This window comes from Terrapene carolina, unplaced genomic scaffold (assembly GCF_002925995.2).
Source record: "Terrapene carolina triunguis isolate 2854851 unplaced genomic scaffold, T_m_triunguis-2.0 Scaffold374, whole genome shotgun sequence".
In the NCBI taxonomy this organism is placed as follows: Eukaryota; Metazoa; Chordata; order Testudines; family Emydidae; genus Terrapene; species Terrapene triunguis.
In genome coordinates this window covers 14,354,439-14,371,233 of record NW_020664725.1, presented here as the reverse complement: position 1 = coordinate 14,371,233, position 16,795 = coordinate 14,354,439, and the positions used below count along the sequence as shown (strand labels likewise).

Genomic DNA, 16,795 nt, shown 5'->3' with positions numbered 1-16,795 from the left:
ATTCCGGGGGCATCTGCAGAACGGCAGATATTGAAACGGAACTGGGCTTAACCAGAACATTTTCTGTTCCTCTTCCCGCTGAGTAGCAATGTAAGAACTGTCCAGAAACTGGTGATCTTTAACTTGAATTAACTTATTTATCAGGATTGAGAGACAGAATATAATGTATTTGTCAGGAGTAAAACATTCTTCGTTATCTGCTTTAAATTTAAGAAACCTATGCAAACCTGAAAATCTTATGTCAGTATCATCATACAAATCAGTTACACAATGCTCTACAAAAATAAGTGCTAGGGTGCTTACAGAATTCTTTTTGCAGGACTCACTTTCTGTTTGAAAAACTGCTGCATGATAAGTAGCCATTGCTTCCTGCCTTCCTACTGAGGGCCAGATTCTGATATCTTTACCCATGTGGAAGACCATCTTTACTCCACAAGTGGTTCCACTGATGTCAGGACTATTCTGTCCTAGTCTTTTTAAGTTCTTATGCAGCTCTCCTTCACTGATCAACAGCTTCTGCTGGTGAGAGACACAAGCTTTCGAGCTTACACAGCTCTTCATCGGGTGTTTCTCTCACCAACAGACGTTGATTCAACAAAAAGATATTCCCTCACCCACCCTGTCTCTCTAATATCCCGGGATCAACAAGGCTACAACAATGGTCACGTAGGCATTTCTGAAAATTTTACTCACTGTGACTAGCATCTCTCAGGTGTGGTTCTATTTTTCTCATTTCCTGTCACCAGGGGAAATTGTGTGGAGTTTTCAAAAAATGGTGTAATTAAATATTTTAGGTACCCCATGCTATGTGTTTATATTAGCATGTTCAAGGCTGATGAAGACTACTCATGGAACAAAGTCCTATGCAGCACGAGTAAAAGCATGAGATTGTACTTTCTGCTACTCCTTCTACAATGCTGAGTCCCCAGCCCAAGACCAGAAGAGGCAGCACTGTGCCCTGTTTTCCAAGGAACCTCAGTGCATCACATACATCCCACAGCATTCCCTTGGCTTCCCTTTGCCACAATATTCCCAAATAATTTAGAAGAGCAAAGCTGGTGTGAAATTCCTTCCCAAAACCACCCTGCTGGGAGACTGTGAAATCCCAGAGGGTCTTTCCTGGTCTGATCTTCCATCAGTTGCATGAACAAATAAAACCAATTCAAACGCCCCTGAGGTAATACAATATGGTGTATTCTTATGGAGCCGCCTTCACGCACACATTCACAGAGAACATCAGTCTCTCTTGTAAGCTGGAGGAAACGAAAGGAAAGTTGCAAAGAGAGATTGAAAGATGGAGGAGTATAAGAGGCAGAGACAGGGCTTCGGACAGATAGGGTGGTGCTAGTGAGTGGAGTGCCACTGTCAAGGGAGATGTGTCAGGGAGGAGGCTGAGATGGAAGGAGCTGTTCAGAGGCAGGAGAAGCTGGCTGAGGCAAGGCCGTGATACGTCTTGAAAACCAGGAGGGCAACTCTGAGCCTGATTCAGAGCAAGGTGGGATGGCAGAGCAGGGGATGGGAGCAGGTAGGAAAAGAGAGTGAAAAGGAAACAGTACTGCAATAATGATGCTCCAATCCCTCAGAGCTCTTCTTCTAAGCGAGCTTGTCCAATGTCTGCTCTAACTTCCTCAGCTCCCTAGAGGCACTGGGCCCTTCACAGCCTGATCTGCATTCCTTATCAGGGGCCTGATTCTGCCACCTGATTCAAGTGGCATCTGGTGCTTACCCAGAATGGTCGCATGGACACAGTGGGGTGGCCTGTGTGAGTACATGCTGCTCACCATCAAGGTGGCAGAGTTGGACCCTAACGTTAGAGCGTGTTAAATCACTATTCTGGTTAGATTTTGTGCACTTTCAGGTGCTCGATCCCCACAACAGATTCCAGCCATCCTGTCTACATAATCACAGGACAGATCCCTGTGTCCAGCCTGCCTTACCTATGCTCTATGAAGTTGCACCACAGCGAGTCTCTGTGGTCATCCATCATCATTTCCATGAGTGTTTCTACAATGACCTACAGGAGAACCCGACAGCTGTCTTGACCAAGCCTCTGACATAACTTATCCCCCTTTCTCATCACTCTGTGCTTTGCTCCTTCTTTCATGCTATTCCCCCACATGGAACAACCTCCACGCATCATTTTACATCTCCTCCTCACGCCAGGTCTCCCATCACCATCTCCTCTAGTTTCATCTGCTCCAACAATCACATTGCAAGAGGTAGGTGGTGCATTTGTCCAGATTAAGCTGTGAAAACTCCATGAGCCGGAGTACGTCTCAGCCTGTATCAGCTGACATGCCAGGGCACCTGCAGCTCTGTCCCATCAAACAAGAGAAGATACATTTTGGTCCAGAAAACCAAATTCTAGATGACGGCTCCATACTTTAAAACACAGTGAAAAATGCCATATTACAGGTGTGATTTAACTCTGCTGTTGTAAGAGCCATAGAATTGTTACCGGATGATGTGCATGTGGCTTGGCAGGCATATCTGGAGCTATGGCTGTGAGCATGGCTTTTGATATCCTTTTTTGCTGCATAATTCAGTCCTTTTCCCCCCTCTCTTTATGGCATTCATCATTATAGATCTGAGTGCCTGTGTCATTATCTCCCCAGCATATCACTGCTGTTGTCCAATTCAGAACACGCTGCCAAACCAATTGCTAGATGGCTACAATACTAACTGTGATTAGCTTTATATGAGGTATAAATTACTTCTGCTAAAAGTATAGGTTCCAAACAATGTAGGCAGAATACTGCACACATGTCCAGGAATCACAATAGGTTAAGACATTTCTTCCCATCGACCTTATCCTATTTGTAATTGGTACAATCTCAAATTCTATCCAACCACCTCTATACATATCTATCTAGCTATCTGTTAGTCAACCCACTGATCTATCTAGTGATCTACCCAAACTTTGATTTCCTATAGAACCACAGTATTTCACCACCAATAGCTCAAGAATCCTATAGGTAAAATCCTGGCCCTATTGAAGTCAACAGCCAATCTCTTAACTTCAGTGAAGCCAGAATTTCACAGTCTATATCTACTGATACACTTTTCGGGAGCTGCAATATCTTCTGGCAGGTTTCTGAGAACACAAACATGGTGGTAACAGCCCAGTAAAGGCTGCCACTATAATTTTGGCCACAGGATCAGCTCACCAGAAGGGGGTATGTCGTAATACAGCAAGCAGCTGCTTCTGCAATTCTCACCCAGCTGAAGGGGCATTGCCTCACTGCCATGCTGTTAATCTGAAAGGCGGGAATAGCTATGGAATATGTGATGAATACTTTTTGACTAAGCCTGGATTATAAACCTAAGTGTTCTAAATAAACAAACACATCAAATCCGTCATTAATTTTCTTCAGTTAATTTTGGATTTTTGCCGGTGGAGAAGGAGATATGTCTGTGCACTAAAGGGGAAGTGGCTGCAATCCATTTAATTGCTGGAGGACTGTAAGTGCTACTAAGAATAGAGCTTGTTAAAAGAAGGGGGGAAATTGTGAACATTTTCTCAAAAATTTTCCCCCTTTACTTCCAAATTTTGAAAAAAATGCAGAATTTTTGAAAATTTCTGAGTTGGCAGAAAAACAAAAAAAATCTTCTTAAATGTTGAAGCTCTTTGCTGTTTGTTTTTCTGAATGTCTAAAGTTCATGAAAACTTGAAAATTTTTAATGAGTGCTAACCTAGAAACATTCTGCTACTCCACTCCGCAACTGCTGATCCAGCAGTGCCTGACCTTTAGAAAAAATCCTTGCAAGTGACAAATCTTTGATATTGCATGCTGTACAACGGGGAAAAGGCCTCTGAGCTCAGTTCAACAGAGAGCCATATTAAGCAGAGCAGAATGGCTACTCTAGGGTCAACGTTATTAGGAGATGCCTAGTACCGTCTACTTTTTTCTCAGGACAAGGAGAGGGAGAAAAAACTACATTAAATGCTAGAGCTATGGCATGTTAGGGGAGCATTCCAGGGATGGCTAGAAAGAAAGAGAGATGCAGAGAGGCACTTACGTGAATGAGGAATGCCTGCGGTTTTCCATAGATGGAACACAGACAAAAAGAAAAGAGATACACTCAAAAACAAAAATGTCAAAGAGATGAAGAGAGGCGATAGAGACCATGGAGCTGGAAATTCAAAACAACAGGTGCTGTACTCAATGGAGAGGGGTCAGACAAGGGGATTACTGCAACAAGGTGAGAAGTAATACGGGATTTGGCTTGTCATATGGGATTGGGTTCTCTTGGAACACGATGCTTACACCATTCTGTACAACCTGCACTGTTCAGTGCTGGCGGGCTTGATAGCCAGGGTGATCAGGAGTGTGGCTTCCTATGGGACTGTGCAAAACTCTGAGGGGCTCCAGAATGATCAGTGGCAGTGTGCTAGAGCATCATGGAGGAGACAGCGCTGAACCCATGACAGCGCCTGCAAAGCGTCGTTAGCTTGAGCAGAGTCAGGAGAGCGGGAGGTGCATGTGGACACGTTCAGGCGCACCCTTGTGAAGGGGGTGAACACCACATCAAACACCATGCGGGAGTGTGGCAGGAACGCACAAGGAGTCAACTCGGGCTGCCCCAGGATCTTAAGTCCTTGGCTGGGATCAGATATAAGAGAGTGAGGGGCTCCATATAAAGCAAACATCAGCTCTTCCCTTCTGGCTCCAGTATGCTGCTTCATGCACATGGAATGTCATTATTTTCTCTCTTTCCCAGCTGGCAGAATTTGCACTCCATCCCCCCTCCAAAAATCAAACCTGATTTTGGCTCCAGGGCTTTTTGCTCATGAGTGAGGTGGGGAGGGGAGGCCCCAGGCTGCAGAGACGCATCCCACTGACAGATGGAGATGATTCAGGGCAAGGCGGGTGAACATTTTAACAGAGCAAACAGCGGCGCAGTGAAATAACCTTCCCTCCCTCCTGCCGTTTCAAACTCATTCTCATGGCAGCTTCTCTGACGCCCACCCAATTCCTCCCCTAGCCCCCAAGCAACGGAAACAGCCTATCGCTTCAATTGGGAGACCCAGCCCTTCTCAATGGGCTGCTTGCTTGTATTATGAAAATGCCATCTGATTGCCTGCTGCCCAAGTCTCCTGGAGAGTAGAACATTTGTTGCAGTCATGGGGGTGTGGCCCAATACAAAACCCCACCCTTGGAAGAGGGAAAATATTCATGATGGAATCCGGCAAAAACATAAAAGCTCAACAGACTTGCAAAGGGTCCACCGAGACCTGCAAGAGAAAGAGGCACTGCCCATACACAGCAGGGATCCCCTGGGGAAAGCCAGGGAGAAAACCAAAGAGGCAAAGGGAGGGGGGAAGGGTTGATGTTTACTTACGAACTGGCTGGGTCTTGAACTGAGACACTGCACTGATCTCTCCCAGGCCCTTGCCGTTGATGGCTGACAGTCTGATGGCATAGGTCGTCTCTGGCTTCAGGCCCATGATGGTAATCATGCCCTCCATGTTTGCTGTTGCAGAAAAGAGAGGGCGGGGGGAGAAAGGGAAGAGTGGGGTTTGAATGGACAGTCAGTACAAGCCCATTTTCATACTCTGTAATGTCAGGTTCATACACGTTGCGTGGGCTGTGCCTGGCCCTGCATAAAAGCCCCAGGAACAAAGCCACCCTCTTTTGTGGATAGTTTAGTGCAAAGACTGCAGGGCTAGCATTGCCGCTGGGCCTCTCCAAAGGAGATGGGATGAGGTGAGGTCCAGAGCAGGCACCAAGGGGAGCAACTGCTGCACTTGTCACTGGGGCTCTCCAAGGAGTGATCCTACAAACTCCAATGCGGGGCTGTGGCTGCAGAGTGCCCAGAGCCCAGTGCTGGTCAACTGCTGGAGAGTGGCTTCCAAGCCCAGGCTCCCCGAACGTTTCACAGAGACAGTCCATCAGCAGCCAAAGCGAGGCAAGCGACAGAGGGACTGGGAAAGCAGATGTGGCAGCACAATCATTCACATGACATTTACCCACACTGTGGAATAAAGCCACTGCTCTCCCCCCAGACAGAACAAGGGGTCTGCACAGCATGGGGGCATGTGACATCTCTAGGGCATTGGCTTCCAAGAGCCAGGCACACTCCAGGCTCCTAAGTGTTCCCATCTACCCCTTTAGCCCCTCTTGCATCCATGTGCAGAGCTCAAGGTATGACATCTGGGCTTGTAAACGGTGCAAGTCACGGAGAAAGAACCTGAATGTGCCCCTGCAGTGAGAACAGGAGCTTTGTTCCTGCATGCTGGGGAGCATACATACACAGGGGAGGCTGCTTTGTCAAGAATAAACATGATGTGCTGGATGGGCGAGCCAGCAAAGGGAGGATCCCGGCAATGGAAAAGCTCTGGGAAAAATTGCTGCTTTCCACCTGAATGGCTCACTGTTCCATGTGCACTCAGGGTTTGTACTTCATGTTGTTTGTGGGCCATTGCTTGCCATATGCAAGGCAGAATGTCTCACTCCCCTTACAAACCTCCCAAGATTCTGGTTGTAGGGTCTAGGCTGTGTTTTGTTGTATCATACAACTTAGTATTCAAACTAGTAGGGAAAAGCAATGCCTCAAGGGGAAACCAGACCTCACAGAGCACACTGTCACATGCTGGATTCTTTAGAAGTTGGGGCCGAGACAACAATTGGTCATTTGTCTACAGTATCATGAGACCCTCAGTTTACGCTTTGCAGGCTGGTGGTACTCGACAGGCTCTTGCAGATTCAGCCAGCCTAGAGGTTTTACATATCATCTAACTCCTAAACCACCTCAAAGGTTGACAAGAATCATTTCGGATTCCTCGCCTTGCCCCAGATACCACAGCCTCTGCATGACCCTGAGCCATCACCTTGGGGAGAGATTTCCCTTCTTCCTGACACAGCACAATTTCAAAGCAGAAACCCCGGAGGCGCAGGCGATCGATGAGAGAAGCAGTACAGCTCTCTGTCTGCTCGACTCCTATCGAACTGACTGGGAGCCAAGCCTCCAGCAAGAGAAGAGGCTGCAACCCTCCCTTAGGAATCAAGCCGCGAGGCTCAGACACAGCTTAAGAAGAGAGGTGGGCGGGGGGACTGAGTGAGGTTTTTATTGTCTGAACTAAAGAAAATATATTTCCACTTCACAGAAAGGAAGGAAGGAAGAAATGGAGAAACCAAACATGATTCTAGCTATGGCAATGCGATTCCTGTGGGGGGCAAGGACCCTACAGTGCTATGGTAATACAAATAATAATACATATGGGACGGGTGGTAGAACCCTCTGGAACAAGATTCTCCCTCCACCAGCTCCATCAGTGCCAAACTGCCTTGGTTTACTGGACTCCGGGGGCACTATAAGGTGTATAGATTTGCACAGACAGTCGCCATGCTGTAGGATTTGAAGGGAGTTAGACCTCTTGGGGGGAAGGGAATTTGGATTCTGCTGGCTGGTCGCTCTTTGCAGTTTATGGCAGCGCTGCGCAGAGTGTCTTGGGCAGGAGATACAAACCAATATATATAAATGAAACCATTATGCAGATTAATGGGGCAGCTTCATCTGGGTCCTGTGTGCAGAGCTGGTCACCCCATCTTGAACAGGGTATTTAAGATTCTTTAACTTTTCACTGAAAAAGTCCCAGGTTTTACAAAGGTATTATTTAGTTTTTACTGATTTTCAGCTGAATTTTGGACCAAATATATGAAAATACTGATTATGTAAAGAAAATGCAGTACACTATGCTAGGAAGACGTGTTTGTTAATAAGTTAGTCTAAGTGTAAATGTGAGGCTGTGTGTTCAAGGAAGGCAATACAGAGGCAGATAAATATACACGTGCGTCCACATGTGTACGTATTGTTAATATACAGTTCATTAAATAAACCATAGCATTAAACTGCTTTTATGTTCAATACTTTATTTTTCTCTATTAGTTGCTTTTATTCTGTTTTCCAGTCCCCCAATATTAAATGTGATATTGACTCAGAAAAACGTAACGCTATTTTTTTTGCACTAATTTTCATCCATTTTTTAATTTTTTGTAGTAACACTTAAATTCCTGGGAAATTTTAAACAAAATAAATAGTGAAAATGAAGGGCCTTGAGGATACTGCAGAACTAGAGAGGGTACAGAGAACGGCAATGAGAATGACTGGGGGCCTTGGAGGCTGAAAGGACTGGGACTATTTACCTTAGAAAGGAGACGAAGAAGAGGGGACTTGATAAAATTATATAAAATAATGACTGGTCTAGACGGGACAGACAAGGAACTTCTGTTCTCCCTGTTTCACAACACAAGAACAAGGAGATGTTCAATTAAATTAAAAGATAGCAAACTCAAAACTGAATAAAGGAAATATTTTTTCACAAGTGACTGGACTGTGGAATTCACTGCTACAGGATGTCATTGAGGCCGAGAACTGTGCAAGATTTGAAAAGGGATTATACATTTGTATGGAGAAAAAGAATATCCCGCTATAATAGTTAACACTAACAAAAAACTTTGGGAGGGATATTAAACTTCATGCTTTAGGTCTTAATCCGATTATTCGGTATTAGAGATTAGGTTGAGACCTTCATAGGCATGCAGGTTACCCCACATCCGCCCACCATGGGGTTTCCCACACTTTCCTCGGAAACAACTGGCACTGGCCACTGTTAGGGAAGGGGCACTGGGTTAATTGGACCGTGGTGATTCCTATTTCCCAAATAATGTGTTTGAATGAACAATATTTTAGTGCTGAGCCTGCCCATGGAATGTCCCCGACAGATGACCTGGAAGGTCCATTAAAAATATTAAAGCTATAGTTCATGCCGATGCTTAAAAGGGAGGCTTCTCCTTAAAAACCCCCAGGTATATAGATTGTTTTATGTCTAATGAGTCTCTCTCTCTCTCTCTCTCAGCCCAGATTCATCCTTCCTATGAAGCACGGTGGTACCTTCCTCTTAAATGAGCTTATTGCAAACCAGCCTGATGACCCTTTGATCCAGGGAAAACTGGATCTGGAACTCAACTGGGTTTGGCTTTAAACGAACAGGTCAGGTGAGCACAATACTCTTTCTGTGGCTTAGATCACAGTTACTTTAGACTGCAAGCTCTCTGAGGCAGGGACTGTCTCTTCACGTGTGAACAGCAACTAGTACAATGGGGACTGATCCCTGATTGAGAAATCCAGGTGATACCGCACTACAAATAAAATACATACATAATAATAATAGGTCTAGAGTCTTTGTTGACACTATTGTTTTCTGATCCTGTAAGTAGTGGGGCTCTGTACAGCTGAGTGGCAGGAACAGAGCACACAGCAGGGTAGCTTGAAGGCTTACACTTCATACCAGTGGGAGTGATTTTAGAATACCACCACCACCTGACCAAGGGGTGGATTCCACTTCGGGAATCCCCAAGAGCCTAGAATGGATGCTGAAGTTAGAGGGGGGAACGGTCACACTCCAAAAACAAGAAGAGACTCTTGAGATGCTAAGAGGGACAATGTTTTTTCGCACCCTACCTTCTTTGGCATCATACCACCTGGAATGCCAATCCTCCTCGCCCAGTGCTCTCCATTCCGCCTTGTACTTGAGGATGGGCACCCCACCGGTGGCCTCGGGCTCATCGAACTCCACCTGGGCAGTGCTGGAGTAAGGCTCCACTCTGTCAATGGAAGGAGAGGACGGAGTATCTGGGGGAGGAAGGGAAATAATAAGCAGTGATGTGGAGAGGGCAGGCAGCAAATGTCCATACAGCCTGTGCCCTTGGAGAGAAGGTGTCTGTGGCGATCCCAGAAACGTCTGCCTGCATTCTGCCTTGTGCTTAGGCCCACCGGTAGGACCCTATCCTCACCCAAGCTTGCTACAGGGACTCTTAGGAGGCAAATAGGTTCTCTGTGAATTGTGGAGTTTTCATTTCCTCCCTCCCATCAGGGACAAGAGACTCGCAGCATTTCCCTCCGGGTCACTTATTTACTCTGATGAATAAATGCAGCCTGCACATGGCTATGCATGCACCCTGGAGACCATTCTGCTGCTTCGGGCCTTCCTCACAGAACGTTTGAATGCACAGCTGGATAATTCCTAACTGTTTCCATGGCAACCGGGTGAATTCATTATTGAGGGCACTCCGAGTTCAGGATAGTGGAGCCCCTCCCAGCCTGTTTGGTTACCCAGGCAGGTGGAGAAGCCTGCCTAGCTGGCATGGGCTGCTTTGGGATTTCTGTGTGGCAGCAGGATGTTTTACGGAGGAGAGTTCACTAGCTCTAGCCCATATGCACCGTGCTGCTCTTAAAAGCCAAAGAGCAAGATTCTGTCACAGCACCAGTGGGTACGGTAGGGTACATAAAGGCCTACTCAGGCAAAAAGCAGCCGCCTCCGAAAACGGGGCAGGAGACCAAATTCCTGGGATCCACACCGCCTTTAAACTTGCGAGCTACAACTGGCTGCTCTGATGCCCCTCAAGGGGGACACTTGGAGTCGGGAAACGCTTTCCCTTCATCACACCAGTGCAATGACTGCCTGTGCATTCCGCCAGCCCTCTGCCTGTCAATGGATCATGGGGCTGGGTGGGACACTCACCCGCTTGCACAAGGATGAATTCAGAGGACTCCTGGCCGATGCGATTCACTGCGGTGCAGTTATAGTTCCCAAAGTCATTCTCGGAATCCGGTGTCACCTGGATGTTTAAGGATGGGGAGGGGGGTGTTTAAGGATGCGCCCAGATCTCAAAGCCCAACTTCCCCAACCCCCGCTGGGTTTTACTAAAAGAGGAGATATCAAGGTACCATAAAATATGGATGGTGAGCATCAGCGCATCAGAGACAAGTGCAGGGTGCCCAGGGGCCTTGTGGTGATGGGTGAGAAGCTGAAGACAAGGCTCCACAGGCTGCTCAATTTACAGGAGCCTCTTTAGCCTCCTGCCCCATTATCTCCTCCTCTCCTGCACCCTCTCCCCTTTAATCCAACAGCACGACACACACATGTACCTCAGTGAGGGGGGAGAGACTGTACATCTGTGGAGACACCCGATATCGTCCCGAGATATAGAGCAAGGGACTGTGTCTTCCTAGGGCTCTGTGAAGCACCCAACGTAACGGGGCCTCAGTCCTGATTGAATCCTTTGGGAACTACCAGGATAGACACAATAAATGAACAAGAATCCCATGGCATTTGTAACTTGGGTGCTTCCTCCTGATTCCTTGCCCTGCCTACAACAATACGTCGCTCTCTCGTGTCCTCTCTTGTCCGACATTTAGACTGCAACCTGTTCAGGGCACAGAACGTGCCTCTTACTGGTTTGCAGCCAAGCACGCTTCTGACCACTAACTAGCAATCCATTCTTCAGCCCTTGATTGGAATGGTCCTGTCTCCTGGCACACGGTGTGCCATCTCTGCTCCTGCCACAGGCCAGCCCATAGCTTCTTCTCACTAGAGGCTGGAAATGCTTCTTCCCTGTTTATAGACGGGGCAGCAACAGATAACATGCAGTGACGGAGACCTCCCATCAGGGCTCTCGGTGCCATAAACAAACATTAATCTATAACCCATGAAGGCTGCACATTCATATCCCCTCCCCGAGAGCCCCCTTTCCTCACCTCCAGGTAACTGGCTGATGGGGTGTTGTAGATCTTGATGTTACTGTAGTTGGAGCTTGGTAGCAGCTGTCCATCCCGGAACCAGGAGATGACAGCACTGGGATAAGCAAACACCTCGCATGTGATGTTCACTTGATTTCCCTCCCAGGTGTAGACTGCCACAGGGCCCTGCAGCTTGGGGGCATCTGGGAACAAAGACAGCATCTTTCGAGGCAACTGGAGCCATAAATGTCCCCCTGCACCAGCCCAGTCTCCCCGCCTAGAGTTGGGGTTCTGTACTACCACGCAGGAAATCCAGGTCTGATTCCCAGGCCTGGTGTCCTGACCTCCACTCCTCAGCAGGGGAAAGGAGTTGGGGCTGGCAAGAGCTGGGAATGCTAAACTCCTGGGGGTGAGGCTGAGCAGACAGCGCATTATGTGTCCAGTGGACAGCATGTGCCTCCTGCCACTCACCCATGGGCGCATGGCCTCTGGCTGCTCAGACAGCACCAGGGGACGCTCTACCAAAGGGGATGATACCGTGGGTGGAGGATGTTGAGCAGAGGGCTCCTCAAGTCCTGCCAGGCCTCGGTTAGGCCAAAAACAGAGTTGGGGGAAGGTTTGAACAGCAGCTGCTGTACCAAGCCAACGCAAGAGGACCGAGGAGGAACTAGCTTCCTAGCTCTGCCTTCAGGAGGCACAAACCTGGCCCACAACGACCTTGGCCACGTCACCAGATGGTGTAACCTGATGCAGCTAAGGACCTGCACTGGAGTGCTGCTGATTTACACCAGCTGAGGACCCAGGGCCCTGCATTTGTGCACACAGAACTGTTTATTGACCCTGCTTTATTTGTCCTCCCAAAAGGCAATATGGCTGGTTCTTCACCCCAGAAACTGATTCTGGACTGTGCTGACTCCCATGACCTTTGTTGAAACAGAACACGGCTCACTGCCATCTAACAGGCATCAGCCTTGGGACAGCATGTCCTGCGGCCACCTGAGCCACTCCTTAGGGTATCACTACTGCCCCCTTTGCAGACAAGAGCCCATTGCCCATACTTACATTGCACTTCAAGGTACATGGCCTGGGAGTCTTGCCCGATGGTGTTGCTGGCCGTGCACACATATTCTCCAGCGTCCGTGTACTGAATGTCCTTGAGCGTCAGGGAGGACACTCGGGCGTGGCTGCGCACCACTATGCGCCCATCCAGGGTCTAGTAGGAAAGGAAGACAGAGTGAGAGACGGGGCACTGAGCCGCTTAGGGCACACAGAGTACCAGGTTTTAATACAGTTCTATTCCCCATCAACTCTTCCTGCCCGCCCCCTTAGCCCCCAATGCTCAGTAATTTAGAAGCAATCACCAGCAAGCAGTCTAGAACTGTATAGGAGTGAAATTGACAAAAGCAGCAGTATTACTCCTTGCTGCCTAGGGCTGAACGCAGCAAATTCCAAAGCCCCAAGGAAGAGGGAAAGGAGTTACCTTCCCATACTGGCACATGTCAAAAGATACCTGGCTAAGGAAGGTGGGGTCTCCGGTTGAGATGTGTCCAAGCTGGGCAAGCCATGCTTCTTGTGTTCAGAGTTACAATGCAAGGCTTGATAGATACTAGCTAAGGGATTTCCCACTTACTGCTCTCTTGTAGAAACCTGCTATGACTAGGTCAGTTTCCAACAGACCTGAACACTCAGATCGCAGGTTTGATTCTCCTCTCACTTGTATCTGTTTTATGCTGGAGTTACTCTACTGATTTCAGTGGAGTCATTCCCAATTCACATCAGTGTAAGTGAGCACAGAACCAGGACCCTGAGTTTGAATCAGAGGCCACGTAGTGTGAAAATTCAATGCTCCTGTCTGAACATGGGGCTGACCAGCGCAAGACTTGGAAACAGGGTGGGAAAATATATGACCCTTCGAATACCCTTGCTTGAAGTTTTCGTAGGGTCTGTGAGTTTAAACAAGTTCTGTAATAAGGTGATTGGCTACAAGCTGATTTAGGAATCGTTCCTATATGCAGTGTGTGAATGTATATATGTCAAGCAGTGTACAGATAGGGAGCATTACATCCAGGTTACAAGGCGTTCAAAGAGATTACAACCGTCTGTCAGAATCACCTTGTTCCTTCACAACTGAAATGTTGCAACTCCCAACATCCCTGAATCGTAAGAATGCATCATTCAAGACAGGCTCTCCCAAACCGTATAACCATAGAATTTTGTCACCTTTCCCTGCTCCTTTTGCCTTACCCACTACTCCAATTTAAGCCCTTTGAAACACAGACAACATCTACTTGTTTGTGAAGTGCCTAACACGCTATTGGGCGCTACCAACCGGTAAACTGCACGCCCTTGTGGCTGTGTGCGCAACTGCATGTTGTGATTACAACAGTAAGTGCTCCAAACTTCCAGCTAAACAGACTTACAATCGCAAACCCCACAGAAACTCTGAGCCTTAACAGAGAGCTCTATTCAGATCTTGGGTGCACAGCTCTTCTGGGTCTAAGATATCTTTTTGTTTAGTGGTTGAAGCCTGGGAAAAGCTTGAGGTTCAAAGAGATAATTATAAGTAAAGATGATGGTCCAGCTCTTAACAAGGTGTGCTAAAAAGACCTGCCCCACTGTTTCCATCTCTATCTGAATCTATTAACTCAGCACATTTTTGTCCTTTAAGCCTTTCCTATCTAGAAGCAGAGAATTGATATCCATTGATAAAATATGGAAGCAAGTCTGCATTTCTCTCTCCTGTCGTCCCCCCCCCTGCTCCAAGTAGGTTTGCTGCAAGCTTGACGAAACCAGGCCAAGGCCACATGCTAATAAGTTTGCCCTCTCTCCCTGGCACAGTCTCTAGGACACGGAGACATTGAACTCTATTTCATGTATGCATGGGACAGTGTGCCAGTCTGGATCGCTATATTTGGTAGCTTTACAGGAGCTGTGAAAGGTTTCCTAATGAGGCATTAGTCTATCGCACTATGTTTCTCATGTGAAACCATATTTTTTGTCTTTGTTCATAGAAGTCAGACCAACGGTACATCTAACCCAGTATCTTGTCGTCCAACAGTGACTGGTGCCAGATGCGTCAGAGGGAATGAATAGAACAGGACAATTATCAAGTGATGTGTCCCCTGTCGTCCAGTCCCTGCTCCTGGCAGTTGGAGGTTTAGGGACACCCGAAGCATGGGGCTGCATCCCTCACCATCCTGGCTAATAGCCATTGATGCACTTATCCTCCAAGAACTTATCCAATTCTTTTTTTAACCCTGTTATACTTTTGGCCTTCACAACATCCCCTGGCAACGAGTTCCACAGGCTGACTGCGCGTTGTGTGAAGAAGTACTTCCTTATGTTTGTTTTAAACCTGTTGCCTATTAATTAAATTGGGTGACACCAAGTTCTTGTGTTATGTGAAGAGGTAACTTTCCCACTTTCGTCACACCAATCATGCTTTTATAGACCTCAATCATATACCCTTAGTCATCTCTTCTCTAAACTGAACAGTCCCAGCCTTTTTAATCTCTCCTCACATGGAAGTTGTTCCATATCCCTAATCATTTTTGTTGCCCTTCTCTGTACTTTTCCCAATTCACAGGGTATTAGATGCTATCAAAAGAGCAGGCCTGGTTTTCAATCCTCCAGAGCTAAAGGGACATTTACTCCTTTGTGGGTGAGAAGAGTCTGTTTTTAGGATGTTTGAGTCCTCTCCAAATAGAGCACACAGATACAACTTCTTCCCCCCCCCCACTTGCTTCTCACACACATTGGCATCATCAGCAAAGCGGCAAGCACCACTAGGCGGAGGCACCCTGAAATATTGGACACAGTTGGAACATCAAAAGGAAGGAGATGAGGGAGCCAACCTAGCTCTGTGCTTTCATTATCCCAGTCGGAGTGCACTTAACTGGGAATTAGCATTGCCTTGCACAGATCTCAGCAAGGCACCATTAATTTGGGACCTGATTACGTTGGAGTGGAATGTTTCAGATAAGTCTTGTTCACAACTCAAGCTGTAATAAGACTGTCTGTTTTGCCTGTAACTGAGCTTTTAACATCTGGCTGTGATGATAATACTCTTTTTGGTTCATATCTGCTGCTAACTTCTGACGCTCTCCCTTTCTCCAGTACATTCTGGGCTGGAATGGTGAGGGAGAATTTACAGGGTTATGCAGAATGAGAGTAAGGCTGATTGGGGTTCAGAAGCACAAGTAGCTAACAGCTATTTCCCCTCCAAAGTAGCTTACGCAAGGCGAGAGTTTAATAAATAAAACATCCTTCATAGAACCCCACTCAACTCTTTTAGCAGTCAGGGAGGGAAACGATTTCAGACTGAGTAAGCTTAGTAGCATTACTTTTGCAATTAAAAAGGCATGAGATACACAGTGCAATGTATTAAAGAATATACAATTATAACATGAATTAACTTAGAAGAAACTAAAGAAAGGAAACTATTAAAATTCCAAATCCTCCAGTAGAAACCAGCATGAATATTCAACATCTCCATTTTCCATGTTCATGGCTCTCCAACATACTATTTCAGAACAGGACTAGGCAAGTTCCCATCATCCTCACCTGAAGTAGATGTGATGGGCTTGGGTAACAGCCGAACCTTGTCTAAACCACATCACCCTCTCTACTTCCCACTGGGTTAAGATACTCAATCAGGCTACCAAAATACTGCTGTTAAGAATACGAAATGCAGTCACCAAACTCTAACCACCAATGATTAGCCACTGCTATTTGCTTGGGAATTAGGTTCCCAAGCACATTCGGAAGCAAGAAGTCTCTCTACAAATCATGAATATGTAAAAACAGAATATTTTAAATACGTAATTTCATGTGAAAAATATTTAACTCCCCCCCCCCCATTTCCTCCCCAAAGAGATAAATAATAAGGTAAATTTAGTAACCGGGAGCATTTCGTGGAGAAACACAGCCTGGAGACATGTAATTGCATTGCTTTTGAGATGGAATGTGATGCAATTGTTCTTTAAGAGAAGACTGAGCCTAATGAGAGCGATGAGCAAACAGGTGAGTTGGGCTGGAGTGGAGGCAGTCAGGCTCTTAGAGGGAAGCTACTTTCCCAAGCCACATGGAAGGAAAGTCTCCTAATTCCAGCTCAGTGCCACCTCTAGGATGGCAATTTGGCTAAATGGGCTTTTGTCTATTTGCTTTCACATCCACTGAAAATGACAGTCTTGTGTTTTAAATGGCAAGCAGGATTTTCACGCATGACTTCTGCCAACTCCTGACACAGCTTGTTTGCTCATCCAAAGATGCG

At 46.8% G+C, this 16,795-nt stretch overlaps 1 protein-coding gene across 6 annotated transcripts in view; it reads right to left on the bottom strand.

Moving 5' to 3' along the window:
* NCAM1 (neural cell adhesion molecule 1) overlaps positions 1-16,795 on the bottom strand; it is a 231,284-nt gene that overhangs the window by 51,703 nt on the left and 162,786 nt on the right. For all 6 annotated transcript variants that reach the window (XM_024217345.2, XM_024217346.2, XM_024217347.2 and 3 more), the window contains exons 9-13: positions 12,586-12,736; positions 11,542-11,726; positions 10,526-10,622; positions 9,466-9,636; positions 5,344-5,475 (exon numbers count right to left, since the gene is read on the bottom strand). In XM_024217345.2, the coding sequence (XP_024073113.1) occupies positions 5,344-5,475; positions 9,466-9,636; positions 10,526-10,622; positions 11,542-11,726; positions 12,586-12,736 (736 nt within the window). The remainder of the gene's footprint in view (positions 1-5,343; positions 5,476-9,465; positions 9,637-10,525; positions 10,623-11,541; positions 11,727-12,585; positions 12,737-16,795) is intronic.